Source organism: Camellia sinensis, chromosome 4 (genome assembly GCF_055761805.1).
Source record: "Camellia sinensis isolate YWXY chromosome 4, ASM5576180v1, whole genome shotgun sequence".
Lineage (NCBI taxonomy): Eukaryota > Viridiplantae > Streptophyta > Magnoliopsida > Ericales > Theaceae > Camellia > Camellia sinensis.
Window position 1 is genome coordinate 55770122 of NC_138964.1, and position 21588 is coordinate 55791709.

The window sequence follows — 21588 nt, forward strand, 5'->3', positions numbered from 1 at the left end:
ATGGTGGTGGCTGCAGGTTTTCAACATATGTTTGTAACATTGTAACTTCTATATTCCATTGATGGTTTAATACAAAATTCATTCCTGTATTGATGAACAGTTTTGAGCCTTTGGCTTCTCCCGATGTGTATAATTGAGACATCCTCCTCTCATTTCTCTACCTAGAAAATTCTAGAATCCTATTGTTATTCTGTCTCTATAAAATTCTTCCAAGTGTGAGAGAGTGTTGCTATTGTTCTGTTCACTGGAGCTACTCAAAAGATGCTTCTACTGTAGCTGTCAATCTCCATCGTATCCTGAGAGACAGATGTCGATGTACCTCCAACACCTATCGGTGAGGCGGAGAATCTGTTTTAAGGAAACTGGGTGATACACAAACTTTGGTTTGCTTCCTTTATAGTTTTGTTAATTTTATTTCCAGAATTTGCTTTACCTTATGTCTCTGTTCTTCAAGTTGTAATTTTTAATTTTAGTAGTTCTATTATTTTTGTTTTGTAATTCATTTAGTAAATTTGAATTTGTTTTATTTTCATTTCAAACTCATTTTATACAACGGGGTTAAGCGATTTGCCCCATGTTAGATCCGATGTCTGATCGAGAGCTGAATGAATTTCATGAATCTAAACCGTTGCTAACCGTACGACTTGCGAAATCGTCTATGGAGTGATCAGATTGGTCAATTTGATTCGGGTACATCAATTGATTTGGGTTCTTGAACACCCCTACCTGGAAGTTAAGAGAAGTTACAAATAAATGGTTTTAGATGAAAGCCGTGGAGGGCCTGCGTCAACACAAAAATGAGAATAGAAAATGTGGAAGTTATTGATGGTTAGTCAGGTGGTATTTATTTCCTACACTTTGTCTATAAATAGCCATCTATGGCTTCATTGTAAGGAACATCAAACACAAATCAATGACAGTTGATCAATCTTAATCTTTTTTTATTCTATCTTAGGAGTAGTTTTCAAATAGTTATGAGCAGATTCAATTTCGATTCTAGGAGCAGTAGTGGTGGCAAGGTAATTTACTTCTCAAAAATTGTAATCATCTTGTACTCATCAAAGAATTACAATTTTGCTATTGTAATTGTTCTCTTCAATTCAATGACCTTTCTCTCTTTCATTTCTTTGTTTATTTGCTTTACGACAAATTTGAAAGTACTCGAATCTTTCAAGGCATTGAGTCATCAACACAATCGCCTGATCATTGTTTGATTTGTGAAATTTTTTATGACCGACACTCTATCAATTAAGGCCTAACAAATTTATTTTGTACAAGATTTGATAGTCCAAATAACAGTTTTAAGGTTACAAATCCATATTAACTAAGAAGTAAAAAAAAAAAAGATGCTCCGAGATTTTAGGCGATTTTAATGTTACTTGTTGCGGTTGATTCTGGCCCACACCGGCAGATTCGTTTTCTCGGCGGCCGTTCCTTTGAGATAGAGGAGGCATTGGTAGATTCCATAGGTCGTCGGAGTCGTTCATTTGTGGAATGGAAGAAAGGACTCCAACGAACTGTGGTTCTCATCGGTGTTGAAGTAGGTTGGTTTGTGAGGAAACTGAGGGTGGCGTCGTAAGCACCAGGCAATTTGAAATTCCTGGGTTGTCTCAGCAGAGGTTGTCGAAGTCTAGCAATATGGGTTCGTAGGGAGGTAGGAGGGGGGTTCTCGGTGCAAGTTGTGGTGACGATGGACACATGGAGGGAGCAGATTTTCATACCCATGTCCATTTTTGGGGATGGTTAGGAGGGAGTTACGTTGGTGTTGGAATGGTTCAAGCTGGGGGATGGGTGGGTGTCACGATCTGTTGGACGACATGGAAAGGCGGTTCCGGTGAAGGCTGTATCACCGGTGGGTCAGTGCGTCTCTAATGCGAAAGTCGTGGCCCCCACATCTACGGTGGAGTGGTTCATGCTACTGGATAGGTCCTTGGTGGGTAGGGTGGATGGAGGAGGTGCAAAAAGGGTGGGTTTTGGGGCCATGCGTGACTGGGTCTGACGTTGGTGGAAGATTTCAAGGCCGGTGGAGGTGCGAGTGGTCGGCGGCAAAGCTTTCTTGTTTGTTTTTTCGACGTGGCGTAAGGTGGACTCTGTGTTGAAGCGACGATAGACGTTTGATGGGTATGATTTGAGTTTGGAATGGTGGTTGCTTCTGGCTCTTTGTGCTTCAAGTCAGACACCGGTTTCGGAGAAAAGTGATTGGATTCGTCTGATGGGCTTGCCTTTACATCTGCGTGGTGATGCGGTGTATCGTGATGTTGGCGATTGGTGTGGAGGCTTTGTGGCAGTTAATGAGTCCTTAGCTAATTTGGGTCGTGTTCGACTGCAGATTCAAAACTCACCTCTACTCCGTCACATATCTCCGTCTAATGGAGTTCGTGGCAGTTTTCTCTTCCGGTGTGGGTGGAGGTAGATCCGTCGGTGGCTCTTGTTGTGTCACCAGTCGATTTGTCTGATGATGTGTCGTTGGATTTGGTGGGGCATGATTTAGGGCGATTGGATCAGACTGAATCGCGTGATTTGGGGGTAGAGACTTATCTACGGAGATTTGGGAGGCTTTCTAAGGGTCGGTCAACTTTGGTGAGGCCCACTTGGGGGAAAAATGGAGTGAGCTCAAAGGGTCATCTTAAGGCTCAACCTGTCCTGGGTCATGTTAAGGGCAAAGAGGCTTTGGCTACTTAAGTGGGTTTGGATGAGTCAGGCCATGGGACCATTTTGGTGGACCAGTAGGGTCATGGGGATAGGCTCAAGTCTTCTGGGTTGGGTCTTTCAAACCCGATTTCGTTGAGAGCCAAATAGCCCACTTCTAAATCTTCTCTCCTTGAGGGAGTGTGACAGAGGTGGGTTTCGGCCATCGATCGCTGTGTCTGGGTCATCGTCGATGTCGCAACAGCCTTCAGGGTGTGCAGGGCCGACGTCGCCTGACTGTCGTCAGGCTTCTGGCGCTGGAGATGTTGTGTAGTTGCGTCTGGGCTCACTGCTGCTAGAGAAAGAGTTGGGACACTCTTGTCAGGCCGTTTGTGCTGGAGATGAGGCTATATCGACTCACTGGGATGGGCGCCCGGCCGTAATGGGAGTTGACAACACTCGTTAGGTGCATTTGGCGGAAGAGCTGGCTATGGTGGTTCGACTAGGGACTGTGTTTACATCGCTGGATGTGGTGTATGAGGTGGACGTTGATGCGGCACCTGAGACAATGGTGGACTTCTAGGGAGATGAACCTCCGCAGCCAGAGGAGGTTTCGGCGTGGGTGCTTTCCCGAATTACCCAGGTTAGTCAGTACCTAGGCGTGTTATTTGAAGGGCATGAGGTTGAGGCTTTAAAATTGTTTTCTGCAATAGAGGAATCCTGTAGAGGGGGTGTTCCGTTGGGGCAGGAGGTGCGATCTAAGGGTCAGAAACATAAGAATTCTAGGGAGTTGCGTAAGTTGGAATGCTCTATAAATTATGATCGGGACAAAGGGAATGAGGGAATGAGTGGTAGAAAGGGCCGTGGAACTCAATTGTTGTTGCCATCCAGTTAAAAATTTTGTCATGGAATGTGAGTGGATTGAATGATAGAGGGAAAAGGGTCTTGGTTCGATCTTTGTTAAGAAGTGCTCGGGCGAATGTAGTGTGTCTTCAAGAAACAAAGATGAAGTGCATTGGAGGGGAGACTGTAAGGGAGCTTTGGGGAGGGCGCTTTGTGGATTGGTCTTTTTTACCAGCTTTGGGGGTGGCAGGGGGTGTCTTTTTGTGTTGGGACCTGCAGGTAGTGGAGAAGGAGGATGTGGAGGTGGGGGCTTTTTTACTATCTTGTTTGTTTCGTTGTGTTGTAGATGATTATCATTGGGCCCTCATCGAGGTTTATGGTCCTGTTAGACGGTTGAATCGACCTCTGTTTTGGGAGGAGCTTCAGTCTATTGCTTTTCGATAGAGGGTTCCTTGGTGTGTAGGTGGGGACTTAAATGTGGTGCGGTGCATGGAGGAGAAACATGGGGCGACCTCAGTGTCTGGTTCAATGAGTGCTTTTTCTTCATTTATTAATGAGTTAGAGTTAGTGGACTTGCCGTTTCAAGAAGGTGGATATACTTGGTCTGGGGCAGGGAGGTGGCTATACTTGGTCTGGGGCAAGGCGATGTCCCATATTGATAGGTTTCTGGTGACCGGAGATTGTGAGGAGCATTTTTCACGGGTGATCCAATTAAGGTTGCATCGTCTTGTGTCGGATCATTGGCCAGTCTCGTTGGACAGTGGGGGGATCAGTAGAGGTCCGTCGTCATTTCGATTTGAGAATGTGGCTTTTGTCTGACGGCTTTGGGGAGCGAGTGAGAGGGTGGTGGGGCAGTTATACTCTGCTTGGGAATCCTAGTTGTCGTCTTGCCCAGAAATTGAAGCTTCTCAAGACGAATCTACGACAGTGGAATCAGGAGGTGTTTGGGAAGCTGCAGACTCAGAAGGCGCTTATTTTCACAGTATTGCAGGGGCTGGATGAGAAAGAGGATAGAGGTATCTTGTTTGAGAAGGATATGGCCCATCGGGATGCGGCTTGAAAGGATTTTCGTCATGTGGCTCGTATAGAGGAGATTAGTTTTCACCAGAAATCTAGATGCTTATAGTAAAAGAATGGAGATCGGAATACGAGCTTCTTTCATCGTATGGCACATGCACATCGGCGAGTGAATCAAATAGGGAGATTGCAGGTGAATAGGGTGGTGTTATCATCCACAGAGGAGATTACGGGGGCCATAGTGGGTTTTTATGAGTATCTATTTCAGCCTGTTGAGGGAGTTTGAAGACTGATGCTGGATGGGGTTCCATATGATGTTATTTCAGAGGTGGATTGTCTTTTGTTGGAGAGTGCATTTACGAAAGAAGAGGTGTTTAAGGAGCTGCGAAGAATACCTGGGTATAAGGCGCCTGGGCCTGATAGGTTTTCTATCGCCTTTCTCCAGCACTGTTGGGCCGATGTAAAGGAGGATGTGATGGCTATGTTCGAGCAGTTTCACCGGATGGGACAGTTTGAGAGGAGCTTGAATGCCACTTTTATTGTGTTAATTCCTAAGAAATGTGGAGCAAAGAATATTCGGGACTTTCACCCTATCAGTCTTTTAGGTAGTGTGTATGAGTTGTTGGCCAAGGTTTTGGCAAATCGGCTTCGAAGGGTGCTAGGGGGGTGGTGTCTGAGTCTCAGAATGCCTTTGTCAGTGGTAAGCGAATTCTGGATGCGGTTTTGGTGGCCAACGAATGTGTGGATTCGAGGTTGAGGCAGAGAAAGGCGGAGATTATGTGTAAATTAGATATTGAGAAAGCTTAAGACAATGTTAGTTGGGAGAATCTATTGTATATTCTGGAGAGGATGGGTTTTGGGGCTAGATCATTTTCGTATTTCTACTGTGCGGATGTCCGTGTTGGTTAATAGCTCTCCAGCAGGTTTTTTCCCAACATTTAGAGGCCTTCGGCAGGGTGATCCCCTCTCCCCTTTGTTGTTTATTTTGGTTATGGAGGCTTTAGGGCGTTTATTGTCAAGGGCAACCCTTCGAGGTCTGTTGCAAGGTTTCGAGGTGGGTTCGGGTCCAACTTCTTTGGTCGTCTCCTATCTTTTTATGCAGATGACGCTCTTGTATTTTGTGATGCAGACGCTGGTCAGATTGAACATCTTCGGTGTGTGTTGCTGTGTTTTGAGGCTGTGTTTGGTCTTAGGGTTAATCTCTCAAAGTCTGAATTAATTCCAGTAGGTGAGGTGGGTCGGCTTCTGGTGTTGGCTACAATTTTAGGTTACAAGGTGGTGTCTCTGCTAGTTTCATATCATGGTCTCCCTTTGGGTGCTGCTTTCAAGGCCCTTGGGGTGTGGGACAAAGTGGTAGAGCATGTGCAGCAGCGGCGGCGGCAGCGGCTGGCAGGGTGGAAGTGGCAATATTTATCTAAGGGCAGGAAGATTACGTTGGTCAAGAGCATCTTGTCGAGTATCCCGACTTACTTTATGTCGGTTCATGTGATCCCAGTGGCAGTTACGAAATGGATTGAGAAATTGCAACGAGATTTTTTATGGAGAAATGATGGAGAGGGTTCTCATTCTCATTTGATGGCATAGGATGGGGTGTGTCGCCCTAAGGAGATAAGGGGCATGGGGGTTAGGTGGTTGGTTATATTTAATTTGGCGTTGTTGGGTAAGTGGTTGTGGCGTTTTGTGGGGGAACGGGAGCATCTATGGCGGAAGGTGATAGTGGCAAAGTTTGGTCTAGATAGAAAAGGGTGGTGCTCAGGTAGGGTGGGACACTCTCATGGTTGTGGTGTCTGGAAAGGGATTTGGTAGGGCTGGCTGAAGTTTTGGCAGAAGATTCGGTTGAAGGTAGGGTTGGGCAATCGAGTTTGTTTTTGGTGTGATAGGTGGTCTGGGGATGCCTCGCTAGAGCACCTGTTCCCGTTGATTTTTGGGATTGCAGAGGATTCTAAGGTTATGGTAGCGGCGGTTCGAATAGGTTAAGGCTAGGCAGTGGTATGGAATGTGCGGCTGCATCGTAAGGTTCAGGATTCGGAGGTGGATCAGTTATGGAGCTGTTGAGTTTCTTATACAGGTTGCAACCTGGGGATGCAGAGGAAGATTCTATAGTTTGGGCATGTCCCAGTTCTAAAGGGTTTTTTTTTTCTGTGTCTTCCTTCTATGGTGTGCTCATTCATGTCGATGCGGTTTTGTTTCCTTGGAAATGTGTCTGGGTGTCAAGCACGCCATCCAAGGTAGCTTTCTTTGTGTGGACGGCGGCCTTAGGTCGTATTCTGACGATTGACAATCTGATGCGTCGTGGACATATTTTGGTGAATTGGTGTTGTTTGTATGGTGGTGATGCTAAGTCGGTATACCATTTGCTCGTTCATTGCCCAGTTACATATCGATTCTGGATGCTAATTGTGAGGATTTTTGGTTTAGTTTGGTTTGGGTGCAGCCAGATTCGGTGTTGGCTGTCTTGTAAAATTGGGCTGGGGATAGGGTTGAGAGGTGTCGTCGAAAGACGTGGCTGATTGTCTCTCACTGTTTAATGTGGCTCATTTGGTTGGAGCGTAATAGGTGTGTATTCCAAGGGGTGTCTCAGTCAATTCCTTGTTTGGAGAAACGGGTATTTATGGTGTTATAATTGGGTTATGGGCTTGGTTGATCCAAATGTTTTAGCTTATGTTGATTTCATAAAGGATTTGATAGTTTAGCTTTGTTTATTTAGGGGTTTTAAAGTTGTATTCTTTGCATCATCTTAATACTTTTCTAATAAATTTGCTTATTTATCAAAAAAAAATCATAAATTATTTTCTATCAATTATGGTATGTCGATCCAAGCCATGAGCCATCTCAAGAATTGATACAACTAGTATTGTTAATTGGGCTTTGTTGATTGAAGCCACGAGCCATCTTAAAAGAGTAACAATGGCCCCATCTAGACTTATTATTATTATTATTATTATTATTATTATTATTATTATTATTATTATATGGGACATGTGGCACAATCTTGTTCACCTGGAAGTTAAGAGAAGTTACAAATAGGTGGTTTTGCATCATTCTTCTCTCTGAACTAGCCTCTAAATCACATTTTCCTCTCGATTGTTTGTTAATGCAACATGGAAAGGTGGTGGCCTACATATCTAGACAATTAAAAAATCATGAAAGCAATTATTTCACTCATGATTTAGAGCTAGCAGCAATTGTTTTTACATTAAAGTAGTAGAGGCATTATTTATAACAGAGAAATGTGAGAAATATACCGATCATAAGAGTTTGAAATATCTATTCACACGAACACATTCGAATTTGAGGTGAAAGAGATGGATTGAACTGATTAAGGACTATGATTGACCATTAATTATTATCCAGGAATAGCAAATTTGGTAGCTGATGCTCTTAGTCGAAAGTCTACAAGGAGATTAATTCACATTAAGGACATTCAATTTGGTTTCTTACATGAAATAAAATCTATTGGAATTGATCCAGAAGTTGGGAAGTTAGAACCCTTGTTAACTACAATTAGTTTGTTGGTGGATCGCATTCGAGAAGCCTAAGGGAAAGACTCGGTTTTGGAGCATATTCGAGCTCAAGCGAGAGATGGTATTTTGTCAAACTTTATTGTTAAAGATGGTGTGTTGATGTTTAAAAATCAGTTGTGTCCCTAATGAACCCGAGATCAAAAAGGAGATATTAGAGGAGGCCCATAATTCACCTTATGCAATGCATCCAAGGAGTACAAATATGTATTGAAATTTAAGAGAAAGTTATTGGTGGTCAAATATGAAGAGAGAGATAGTAGAATTTGTGTCAAGGTGTCAGCAAGTTAAAACAGAGCATCAACTCCAAGCAAGTTTACGTCAACCTCTTCCTATATCTAAATGAAAATGGGAGCACATCACCATGGATTTTGTTCAAGAGTACCTCGCACACAAAAGGGACATGACTCTATTTGGGTTGTTGTAGATAGATCGACCAAATTTGCACACTTTTTGGCTATAAAGAAAAACTTTTCACTTGTTAGGTTAGCAAAAACTTTTATTGAAAGAGATGTAGGACTCCCATATGTCGGGATAAGGTAGGGGAGAGAGAATTGTTGGGTCCAAAGATTGTTCAAATTACTACCGATAAAGTGCAAATTATTTGAGACATGCTGAAGGTGGCACCAAGTAGACAAAAATGCTATGTAGATGATCGGAGGAGAGATTTGGAATTTCAAGTTGGGGATCATGTGTTTTTATGGATCTTGCCTTGGAAGGGAGTGATGCGATTTGGTAAGAAAGGCAAACTAAGTTTGAGGTATATAGGGCCATTTGAGATGCTAGAGCACAATGCCAAGATATCTTATCATTTGGCTTTACCACCTAGTCTATCTCGCTCGCATTCATAATGTTTTCCATGTATCCACACTGAACAAGTACACGCCTGACCCATCACACGTGCTAGATTTTCAACCAATCCGATTTAGGAACAATTTGTCATATGAAGAGAAGTTGTAGAGATTGTGGACAGAAGGGATCAAATATTGCATTCTAAGACTACAACATAAGTAAAACTATTGTGGAAAAATCATGCTTTGGAGGATGCTACTTGGTAGTGGGAGGATGACATGAGAATTCGATATCCACATCATTTTCAAGATATAAACTACACAAATAAATAAACAAATTTCGAGGACGAGATTCTTTCAAGGGGGTAGAATTGTAATAACCCAAGCAATATGTGTAGCCAAACACAACCCTAAGTTAAAGCCAACCTAGACTACTCAAAACCAACCCCAAAACATTACCTTACCAGCTTCTAAGAAAGAAAAATGCAAAATTTGTATTCATTTTCATTTCCTTCATCTCCCTCTCTCTTCTCTCTAGCTTTATCTCATTTTCCTACACTTTCTTGGTGACCAAACACTTCATCCTTGCTCCACCCTTACACCACCATCTCAACTCATCATCATCATCACCATCACCGACCATCTCATCTCGCCAGATAAAGCATCGATCGGCCATGATTTCTCTCTCCATGAAAATAGCACAAAACAAGCTCAAACTCTATATTTTCTTAATCTCTTCAAGAAGCAAGACTTGGGTTTGTGTTTCAGGATGCAATAGAAGCTTATAGTTGGTAAAAATCTCTCTACAAAGTTTAGTTTAAGGTTTTACATATTTCGAGTTAGAGATGATAAGTTTTAGATCTATCATGTTTTGGATTTAATTGTTGAGTTTTATGCTTTCAATTATTTTCTATGGATGCTTTTTCATGTAGAAAAGCTATTGATTTGATGATTGATTTGTAGATTGAAATTTAGGTTATTCTAGGGTTTGAATGTGATGTAAAGATTGGAGTTTTGGCGCACCGAAATTTATATGTTCAAATTGAATTGAGAAATGGTAAACTGAGTATCTGTATGTATTATGAATGATGCTAGAGGAAATTTATAAACTATTGAGGTAAATTACCTATGGGTTTGGAAAAATTGATTTTTGACTTTTGGGGTTTAAGAGGTGATGATGTTTTGCATATAACTTGATTAAATTTTATAGTAGATGATTATTCAAAATTTTATTACGGATGAAGTTGAACAATTTATTTTATTTGGGTGTCTTAAGAGGAGGTCGGAGGAGTTCATATCATATTTAGGTTCAACTTTATAAATGTTCCATCATGCTCGAAGTATTTTCCTAATTTCTAGTACCTTTTATTAATTGCTACAATTGGAGGAAGCCGTCTCTACTCCTCATTAGATTCATAGATTTTCGACTATCCATTTTGAGTTTTTGGAGGTGAGTATCCTTTACTATGAAAATTTCACACTGTGTTTATTTAAATACAAGTTTTGAGAATATTTGGTTAAGAGGAAATGATTGAACTCATTACATTATTTTACCATATTATTTCTATGTTTTTAAAAAATGTATAAATTTATTTGGGGTCAAAAGTTAAATTTCAATAAATGATTTTTATTGCATGATAGATTATCAACTCTACTTTCAGGATGATATTGTACAGGTCTTCGCAAAGAAACTAAATTGCCTAAGTCAGAAGTTGCCAATGAGTTATCTGGGGTTGCCATTAGGAGCAAATCCAAGGAGAAAGGCTGCTTGGAAACCTGTGATAGTCAAGTTTAAGAGCAAGTTAGCTTTTTGGAAGAGGAGGTATCTATCTTTTGCTGGAAGATTAACGTTGATCAAGTCCGTTTTGACAAGCTTGCCAATTTATTTCTTATCCATCTTCAAGTTGCCAGTGGGCATTGCAAAATTACTTCACAATATTCAAGCTAACTTTCTTTGGGGAGGGTCGAAAATTAGGAGGAAAGTGCACCTAATTAGCTGGAAGGAGATATGCCTAAGTAAAAATAAGGGTGGGCTAGGGGTAAGAAACCTAAGCCAGGTTAATGAGTGTCTACTAGTTAAATGGTGGTGGAGGTATGGAAATGAGGAGGCAGCTTTGTGGAAAAAAGTGATTTGTAGTAAGTATGGGGGTGTAGGTGGCAGGTGGTGCCCCTTATTTATTAGTTCAGTGGGGCTGTCGTATACATGGAAAGGCATAATATCAGTGGCTGAAGTTAACACTGCTCTGCGAGAATTTTTCTTGCAAAATTTCAGGCTAGTTGTTGGAAATGCCAGAAGATTGCATTTTTGGTCTGATAAGTGGTGTCACAATCAAAATCTGAGTGTCTTTTCCCAGATTATTCTCATTATCAGTTGAAAAGGACGGAAAGCTGGTTGATTTTGTACATAGAAGAGTGTCAGATTCAGATTGGAACCTGGTCTTCAGACGTCCCCTCCTAGCATGGGAAGAGGAGGAAGTGCAGAAACTTAACGATTTCCTGCAGAATGCGCCTAGGCTCAATGAAGGGATGATAGATTCTTGTTCTTGGGTAGCTCACCCGTCTGAAGAGTTCACTGTGGCATCAGTGTGGAAGTGGATGGAAGCAAGTCAAGGGGTAGATATTACAGTAACTAGGTGTATTTGGATCAATTTAGCCCCTCCTAAAGCTCAATTCTTGAGTTGGCTAGCGTGGAGAGGAAGGTTAAAGTGTTCTAAATTTTTGCAAAGAATTGGAGTGTTGAGCCCAAATGTTTCTTCTCTCTGTGTGTTTTGCAAATCTGAGTTGGAGACTATTAATCATGTGTTTCTTCACTGCCATTTCATTTGGAAATTGTGGGCCAATTTGGTGAACTGGTGGAATTACAAATGGGTTAGCCCTGGATCAGTGGAGGGTTTATTTCTGTCATGGCCAGGTATAAAAATGAAGAAGAAGATGCTAACAGTCTGGAAAACACTGCCGGTAGCAGTTATGTGGTCAGTGTGGAGAAGCAGAAATGACTATGTATTTAACAAGGTGCAACCGGATTGGATTGCTCTGGCAGAGCTAATAAAGGTTAGAGTAGCTTTGTGGGCTTCCTCATCTTTGAAGGGGTTTAATTATTCGGTGCATGATATTATATATAATCTGTGTCAAGTCTGTCATTGTGTGTAGTTAAGTGCTGGCATAGTAAAGCTCTATGGGTTGATTTTGTTGCTCTACTGAAAAATGTATGCATAAGTTCTGGTATATGCTGTCTTCTGATGTTCTGTGCACGAGCCCTGGTATGCTATGTGCTAATTCTGATCTGTTTTGAGATGGATCTGTGTTTATTTGGATTCTGATCTGTTTGATTAAGCTGGTGTATTATGAGTTCAATTGGGCTGCTTTATGTTGTTGTTCCTGAAGCTGTGTTGAGATGAATTTGATGTGCTGGCCTGAATCTCTTTTGAGATGGCCTTGGTCCTGCTCAGTTTTAGCTTAGTCTGGTGGATGCATGATGTGTAGTCTGAGTTTTTCTGGTTTATGGTGTGGTGTTCAGCTTGATGCAGCTCATGGTATGCTCTCAGAATTAGCAGGGGTGGATGCTTCAGAGGAGGTTGATTCAGAATGTGCAGAGGAGTTTGTTCTTGGCCTGTGCAGAGGAGGGTGTTTCAGAATTTCGGAGGTAATTGATTAAGCTGGGGGCTAATCCACCTGAGGGTTGTGCTGTGTGGAGTAACTAGGTGTATGTTACTAGTTTTGTTTTTCTGCTGTTTTTTTTCCCATCTCTTTCTCCTCTTGATCTTTTTTGGTTGGTTCCTCACCAACTGGCGCTTGGAGCTTTGTCTTAGCTCCAAGCTCCTCTTTATTGATGTACTATTCCATATTTTGTATGTTATCATCAATAAAGATTTTTTTGTCGATCAGAAAAAAAAAAAAAAAAAAACTCTACTTGGAAATGTATTTAAGTTGAGACTTTCAATTTTTTTACAATGATGATAATGGTTTGATAACAAGCGTTATTTTAATAATATTTCTTTTGCTAATCATATATCTGAATATAGCTTATAGGGCGACAAAGGCCAAAATGTTTTGGGGTTCTGGGGATCGAATGTTTAAGGGCCACATGGGCCGTTGCGCATAAGGAGTCCTGGGGACCGAAATATTATTACGCGATAAAATGAGTTGTGATGACATGATGTATAATCTCGAGTGGATATGTGTGAGGTAATGGTACTGCTACCACCTAAGTTGCGAGGTAACGCGACCCTACGTGGTGGGTTATATGAAGGATACAAGGTTGGTAATGAATGATACATTAAGTGCTATTTTTCTTTTATTTCCTTGATGCAAATGTATTCAACGGCAATATGATATTTTATTTGAAAATGATTGGAAAATTTGTTATGCAAAAATTATTATGTTCTAGTTTTGTTTCCCAATCAAGTTTCATGCATATCAACTTATTGTTGACCCCATTTTGAAAAGTACAAATTTTGTTAACTCCCGAGAAAAAGGTATATTCACTGGGCTCTAACTCATTCATTCTTTTTCTTTTTCTTTTTAAAAAAAAAAATTTTTCCAGATCATAGTAGACTATAGCATGGCTCATCTAAACTTGAAGGTTTAAGGCTTTTGGAGCATGCAGGTGGACATGTTGCTAGTTGGGATTTTTGCATAGGGTCACTCTACAATGAAGATAATTTGTACTCATTAAGAACACAATTGTATATATTTTTGGGTTATCAAGTTTGATGTAAAGATGAATCATTTTAGTACTTTTGTAAGGGGGGGGGGGGGGGGGGGGAACAAACAATTTAGTGGCTTGCAATTTTGGGCTCGAATGGATGCTTATAGTATTTAATTGTTTAATAGAAGATTGTTGATGTTTTATTGGAGATATAATAATATGAAATGTAGAGGAATTGTTATATATTAGTGCTATAGTGCTTGAGGTCCACCCTCTTGGTGGGGTTTTCCTTGTCAGGATTGGGGTGTGACATTTTTAAACTCATAAATCCTGTAACTAGCAACTAAGCTGAGTGTAGTGTCTGTGAACCTAAGTTTAACGTCATCCTTTTATCAAAGTCCAACCCCATATTGGAGAGAGGGCATCCTTTTCATTCGAACCACAGCATGTTATCTAATTTCTCAAACCTTCTGCAACACCTTGATTGTATATGAAGAAAACTAAGAAGAATTCCCCCCCCCCCCCCCCCCCCCACCAAAAAAAATAAAATAAAAGAAAGAAAAACAAACATAATCATACTAAAAACAGCACCAAATATAAATGAGGCACCAAAGTTCACCTTATTACCTGGATGATTAGGTGTTTGCTAAAGAATCTGTTTATTGTTCTCCTAAGCAACAAGCAATAACTGCTGCCAAAAGAATTTTAAACACCAACTATTATAGTACATAAGAAAACTCTATTCATACTTTATACAAAAAACTTCGCAAGAATGATATGGTAATATCATTATTGTAATAAATTCATTTTCAATGGTGTTTTTTAAATGATAGGTCCACAATAACCACATCATTATGTATGAATTTTTTGTTTATATAGCATTACTCTAATACATATAATTGAAAAGGAGCCATGACAAAGACAACAAAAAAATTATTCTAAAGGGCAACAAGCATGCTTTAAATAGCAGTGTATTGCCCATGCGGTTTTGCCTGTTCTTGAGGGTCCTTCGAGGTAGAGAGAGATTGGGCGGATGGGCCTCTGCTCTGGTTCCTGTTATCACAGGAACCAGAGCAGAGGCCCATCCGCCCAATCTCTCTCTACCTCGTACGCAAGGGGGGTCCGGTAATGGCTCCTTCCTATTCCTTCCATTTTTTATAAATAACTCCAAATCTTTTATACGAACACTTTTACAGGATCTGTTACCTCTGCTAACCCTTCTGTTCAGACACCTTAGCTTTGATATTTTTGCCCTCTGATCTTCGTACACCGGAACAAACTTCACCGGAGCTCTCCGCCGGCTCTCTTCCCACAGTCCTAGTTGCCACGTCAAAAAGCGATCTACACACATTTGAGTGAACTACCCGTAATTCTCGGGATACTCTTCTAAGGAGTACAACATTGTATACCAAATAAATCGACAAAAATGGCAGAAAGAAAAGGAGGGACGAAACAAGGTACCAGAAAATCACCTCAGTGTAATAACTCTCCAACTGCAAAAGCATATCTCGCATATCTCTCTCCACCGACAAATATCTGAGGCTGGACCCAGATATATAGACAGCTGTAAATACGGAGATTCGGAATTTAAAATTTGAATTCCCGCCCATTACTGTTCATTCACGCGGAATTCTGTGCACCTTTGCTTTATCTCCAAGCAAAACCACCACGATCGTGACACGTGGGTGGACAGGATCCGGCCACGTCTACTCACACCACTCACACCAAATAGTGATTACTATTTGGTGTGAGTACGGATTTAATCTCCGCCTTACACGTCACCATCCGTACGTCCATCGACGGATGAAATTGCCTATCGGGTACAATTTCAACAGGGGGGGCGCTAGTAATATTATATATAGCGCCCACCTAAGCACCAAGCAATATACTGTGGGTTGAGTGAATGGGAGCACTATATTGTGGGTTGAGTTTGGCAAGGTTCTATAGTGAGTTTCCTTTATCTGTTTTTGTTAATAAGCTTCTATGTTTTGCAGGTATGGAATGTGGCAGCTCTTTAATGAGGGTTGTGAGTTCACTATATGTGGGTTGAGTGAGTGCTAATGTTTGCTCTATATTTGTTTTGCAGGTTTGGGATCCTTGCTGGTACTGGGGTAGGGAATTTTTATTGGTGAGGGTTGAGTGAAGTGAGCCACAAATTTGTTGTTAGATCTTGCTCTACTTCTTTATTTTTGTTTGATTCTAGCTGTGTTCCGTACACACTTTTGTTTTGAGGGGTGTGGTTCTTGAGGGTTGAGTGATATAGCCTTATATATTGTGAGTTTTGCTGTATATACAGTGTTATGTGAACAATTTATTGTTTTTCATATGTGTAGCAGTGGAGATGGGCTATATTTTGTGTAGCAGTGTTTTCATATTGTGTTAGTGATGCTGCCTTTTCCAGGTTTCTCTGATCAGTTTTGGGTAGCAGTGGAGATGGGCTATATTTTGAGTGCTGTCCAGATCGAGGCCTCACGTGGTGATGTTGTTACACAGACCGGGCTGCATGCTGCGCCAGTTTGTGTGGAATATTTATGATGGAAAATACGTTGTTTAATTATATTTGGTAAATACGTTGTTTTTATTGTGGAACAATCTTGTTTTATTTTTTTTACACCTGCTGTTTCTAATTCAGGTGCTTTTGGGCCTTGTCGGTCTCGCTCTCTATAGCCTGTTGGTTTCCTTCTTTGTTCTCTCCCCCTATTTTTGTTTGAGATATGGTGGGTGAACAAGGTTGTGGCCCTTTGTTAGAGCAGCTGTCTGGTTGCCTTGATAGCCTTGTTCTTTTCTGGTGTATAGCTGCTGGCTTTCTTGTGGTTTTCCTTTGTTGTGCTGCTGTCTGGCTGCCTTGTGTTTAGTGCTTTTGTTTAGCTGGGTTAGGGCCTGGGGTATTCCCCTTGTATTCTTGTACATTCTTTGTTTTATTTTATGACTTATTCATCCAAAAAAAAAAAAAAAAGCACCAAGCAATAATTGCTGCCAAAATAATTTTAAATGCAACTACTAAAATACATATAATTGAAAAGGGGCATTGTCAAAGGAAAAAAGAATTTATCTAAAAGGAAATAAGCATGGTTTTAGATGGTGGTATTGAGAAAAGTATAGATATGGGTCTTGGTGTAACAATATTGAAAGTATCAAGTGATATGTATCAAGAATTTGAATGTCACGGTTGTGAACTTTTAAAATAAAAAATGGCAAAACGAACTTTATAGCAATCAATACGACCCTATTGATCTTATTGGCTTTGAACCTAGAACAAAACACATCCTTTTGTCGAAGTCTACAAGCCTATTAGAAGTTCCAAAGGAAAGGATGTCCTAAACACCAAGCAATAATTGCTGCCAAAACAATTTTGAACACAACTACTACAATATATATCATTAAAAAGGGGTGCTGGTGAAGAAAAATGAACAGTTCTTCTTAAAGACAATTGAGTACAACTTAGAAGAAACAATAATTGAAATAAGATTCTAACTTGTGTAATGGGAGATGTACTGGCATCGATCGCAATATAATGGTATTGAGAGTATCGAGTGATACTTATTGGGAATTGGGTGTCGCGGTTGTATTTTTTGTTAAATCATCAATCACAAAAAAGAACTTTATAGCAACTCATCCTTCTTTTTCTTTATAGCAACTCTCGTTGGTATGCTAGCATATGATTTGGCGGTCTTATCGGTGCCAACCTAGTTGGGATTTGGTTTGCTATATGATGCTCCTTGCACCCATCCTTCTTTTTCTTTTATTGATGTAATTGTCTTCTGATTCATCAATAAGGTTCCTTTTCTTTGTTGATAGGAAAAAAAAAAAAAAAACTAAAGTGACCATATCAACAGTGAACCTAAGACAGGAGGACATATACAACCAAATTCGAAGTACCAAAAAAAGGGCATCCTTCTCATTCCAACTCAAGTATGATAATCTAATTTCTCAAACCTTCTACAATGGCTTGATCATCTATAAAATAAACTAAGAAGAAAACCTTAATAACCCTTTGCTCACCAAAATATTAAAAGAATGAAAAACAAATATAGTCATGCAAAAAAAACAGTAACAATTAAATTAAATTAAATTAAATGAGGCAGCGAAGTTCAGCATAATTACCTGGATGATAAGGTGTTTGCTAAAGAATCTGTGTATGTTCCCCTAAGCACCAAGCAATAATTGCTGCCAAAAAAAATTTAAACATGCTACTAAATTAAATATATATAATTGAAAAGGAGCCTTGGAAAATTAAAAAATAAAAATTCTAAAGGGCAATAATCATGGTTTTAAGTAGAGGTATTGTGTAACATTTTGTTATTTGCTGCAGTATAACGGTATCAAGACTATAGAGGGATTGGTATTGGAAATTAGATTACCACAATTGTGAACTTTTTAAAATCATCAATCACAAATATAAAAAGAAAAATCTCTGTAGCAATCGGCTCTCAACATAAGACAAAAAGACATCCTATTGTCAAAGTCTACAATCCTATTGGAAGTTACATACAAAAGGACATCCTTTTCATTCCAACTAATTTTGATAATCTAATTTCTTAAACCCACTGACTTGATATTCTATGAAGTGAACTAAGAATAATTCCTTAAAATCCTTTGCAAACACCCCCAAAAATAAATAAATAAAAGTAATAAAAATAAAAAATAGTCATACAAAAGACACTAACAATTAAATATAAATGAGGCAGCAAAGTTCAGATTAATTAAATGGATGATAAGATGTATGCAAAACAATCTGTGTATTGTTACTCTAAGCACCAGGCAATAATCGCTGCCAAAACAATTTTAAACACAACAACTAAAATACATAAAATTGAAAAGAGTACTTGGTAAAGAAAAAATAAAAAAGTTCATCTTAAAGACAGTTGAGTACAACTTCAGAAAAACCCATAATTGAAATAGATTTCTAACTTATGTACCTGAAAATTTCCTCTTCAATCATGGTCGTGATTTGATATATACATATATATCGACCCATAAATGGAAACAAGTAAACCAACCATATTTGGCCTGCATGTTAACCATATATTCCCAAAAGGTTCTTCTTGATTGGTTTGCTTCCACAAAGAGTCCGACATACCATAACCAAATCAAATCCAGGTAAGAGAATATTCAATCAAATATTCAAGAAATTAACAAAGAATTAAAGAGATGGGTGAATATACATACCTATCTCACAGATTTCACGCAAGTTTTGAAGTGAATAATATACATACATAGAGACAGTGATATACCGTTAAGGTATTTACATGATTTGAAACCAGTCTTGAAATCAGAAATAGAAAACCAAAAACCCAATTGAAATCAAGCTCATGGTTGTAAGAGAAGAATCATAAGAAAGAGAGAGGGAAAGAGGGAAAGAAACCAGTTAAAGAAACTAACCCAAAAAGAAGAAGATACATATAAATATTATATATTATACAGACACCCGAATTCCTACAAGAATAAATAAAAAAATCAGAGATTTCCGTTAAATCAGAACAGTAACCACGCGTACCTTCAAAACCCACTTCGATTTTCCCCAATATTAGTACATTAAAAGTCACGCTTCATTGCAAATTTTATATAAAATATGATATTTGGATTTGGATAAGAAAGAAAGAAAGAGAGAGATAGATAGAAAGAAACCAAATACTGAACTGATCAAGCTCTCTAATAAATCTAATTACCTCCGATGCTTCTTCTTTATCCTAATTTTTTTTTCTTCTTCAATTTCAATTAGCAAGAGATATATACAATTTAGAGAGGGAGATAAGGATAACACTAAACTGTCCGGTCACTGGTGTCATGAATGTGGCAGTGTATAGACTGGCATGACGGCTTGATGTGTCGTATCTAAGGGTTATCTCCTAGGCTTCTGTGCTTTACGTAGCTCTTCACCTTCCTTTCATTTTTCCACAGACATGAATGAATGTAGTCAAAGTAATATGTGTCTAATAAATATATAGAGAGAGAGAAAGGGAAGAGAAAGGTAAGAGGGAGGGAGAGAGAGGAAGTAATGTAATGGGTCACAGACTCGCATCTCACAGGTGTCTAGTAGTGATATGTGTCTAGTAGTGAAGGAAGAAAAAAGCAAAACCAAAGCAACCAGAAGGGCACATAGAAAGCTGACAGAAGAGAAGTGAGCACACACACCCCACAATGGTATAATCTTTTATACAATTGTTTGTAGTGTGCTCACTCTCTTCTGTCAGACACTCTCTTCTGTCAGACACTCCCTCTGATCAGTCATGACTCATGAGCGAGTGAGTGATTACTCAGCCCAGAAACACATCCATATACACACAGCAAATTGTATACATGTGTGAATAAATCATATGGCAATGAGTTAGATCTGAAACTACAGACAAAACCCATTTCAGGAAAGAGAGAGAGTACTCAAAAACCCAAAGCCTCTACCATTAGAACTGATTCCCATGATGATGATAAAGAATTAGGGTTTGATGAGTCTAATAATCCCCCAAAACCTAACCTCCCAAACAAACCCTTATCCCTCGTCACTTCTGTCTTTCTTTCTTTCCCTCAGTAGTTGTTTCACTTGTCTTCAAGCAGTTCAATCCCAAGTTATCAATTGCCTATTTTCAGCACCTGGGATGAGAGAGAAACGGAGAGAGAGATAGAAACAGTTTTGGTGAGAGAAACTCCTTTTAGTTTGTTAATGAGATTTGAGAACATGAAAGGGTTGAAACTTGAAGACCAAAAAATACTGTGGGAATGTGGGTTATGGGGAGAGACTTTTAGAGAGAGAGAAAATGGTGGTTTTAGAGAGAGAAAAGAAAGAAAAATAAATAAGAAAAGAAAGAAAAATAAATAAATAGTAGGAGAGAGATTTCTAGAAAGAGAAATCGTGGTTTTAGAGAGAGTGAAAAAGAAAGAAAAATAAATAAGTGGGAGAGAGAGAGAGAGAGAGAGAGGGCGTTTAGTCAGAGCTATTGCGTTAGTGGAAGGGAAGGGCTATTGCGGGGTGGGGTGATGTTATTATTTTTATGATCTGTGATTTTTTTGACCGAGGAGCAGTTTTGACCGTTAGATGGAAGGTTGGAGAATGATTGGAACACTTGTCGGTGATAAGGGCGACGGGAAGTTGTGCAGATGGGACTGAGTCAAAAAAAACTGGAGAAGACGTGATTATTTCCACTTCCATTAAAGAATGTTTCATCTGTGCGTGTTTATAATTATTTGTATATATATATACAAATTATGATTTTTTTTTATACTTTTTATTATTTATACACAGAAAAACGAATATAGTAAGCTTATGTTTGAGAAGTGAGTTTTATGACTTTTTTTTTTTTTTTTTTTTTGGTTAAAATAGTTATAAAAAATAAAATAAATTTTTTAATTTAATAAGATAAAATATTATATCGAACTCATAATCATTATATTTTTTCTCTTACAAAAAAGTCAAAAGTCCTCCCTAAATCAAACTTTTTAGTCTCAAGTTAAAATAGTAAAAAAAGTCAAAAAGTTAAAAAGTCAATCAACTTCTCAAACGAAACCAAAATATAATAATATATTTTCAATCAATTATTTTATATTTGATTTTTTTCAAAATTTTAAAATAAAGTACGGATAAAATTTATAATTAAATTAAGAAAAAATTTATTCTTAACGACATTTTTTTACTTCTATATAAATATTTAAAAAAATAAATTTGAAAAATATAGTCAATATAAATATTATACATTATGTAAAAAAATATGGTTAGCAATTATGCTTACATAAATTTACTATAGTTGTAATTTCAATTTTTTTTTAAAAAAAAAGAAACTATTTTTAAAACATTTTATTTAGGTAATACCAAATAGAATTTTTTTAGCAAAAAGGAAACGGTGGGTGGTGGTAGGTGGTGGTGGGTGGGTGGGTGGTGATGGTGGGTGGGTGGGTAACGGTGGTGGGCGGTGGCGGTGGCGGTGGCGGTGGCGGTGGCGGTGGAAGGTGGGTGGCGGATGGCAGGTGGCGGGTAGATAGCAGGTGGTGGTGGTGGGTGGGTAGGTGACGGTGGCGGGTGGTAGGTAGTAGCGAGTGGGTGGTGGTGGCGGGTGGTGGTGGCAGGTAGGTGGCGGATGACGGGTGGTAGTGGATGGTGGCGGGTGGGTGGGTGGGTGACGGTGGCGGGTGGCGGGTGGTAACGAGTGGG

General features: G+C 39.3%; 1 protein-coding gene across 49 annotated transcripts in view; it reads right to left on the reverse strand.

Moving 5' to 3' along the window:
* LOC145824649 (uncharacterized) overlaps positions 1-20398 on the reverse strand; it is a 108019-nt gene extending 87621 nt beyond the window's left edge. For 7 of the 49 annotated variants that reach the window (XR_014366520.1, XR_014366519.1, XR_014366518.1 and 4 more), the window contains exons 1-3: positions 18368-20394; positions 17553-17615; positions 14076-14136 (exon numbers count right to left, since the gene is read on the reverse strand). Coding sequence is in view for 4 of the 49 variants with exons in the window: in XM_082924963.1 (XP_082781089.1) it covers positions 14068-14139; positions 17553-17615; positions 18368-18426 (194 nt within the window). In the remaining 45 variants the exon portion in view is untranslated. Of the gene's footprint in view, positions 1-14067; positions 14140-14574; positions 14790-17552; positions 17616-18367 lie in introns of those variants that run through there. The other 42 variants (XR_014366536.1, XR_014366502.1, XR_014366501.1 and 39 more) reach the window with 22 other exon arrangements.
* Between the last annotated feature and the right edge of the window lie 1190 nt (positions 20399-21588).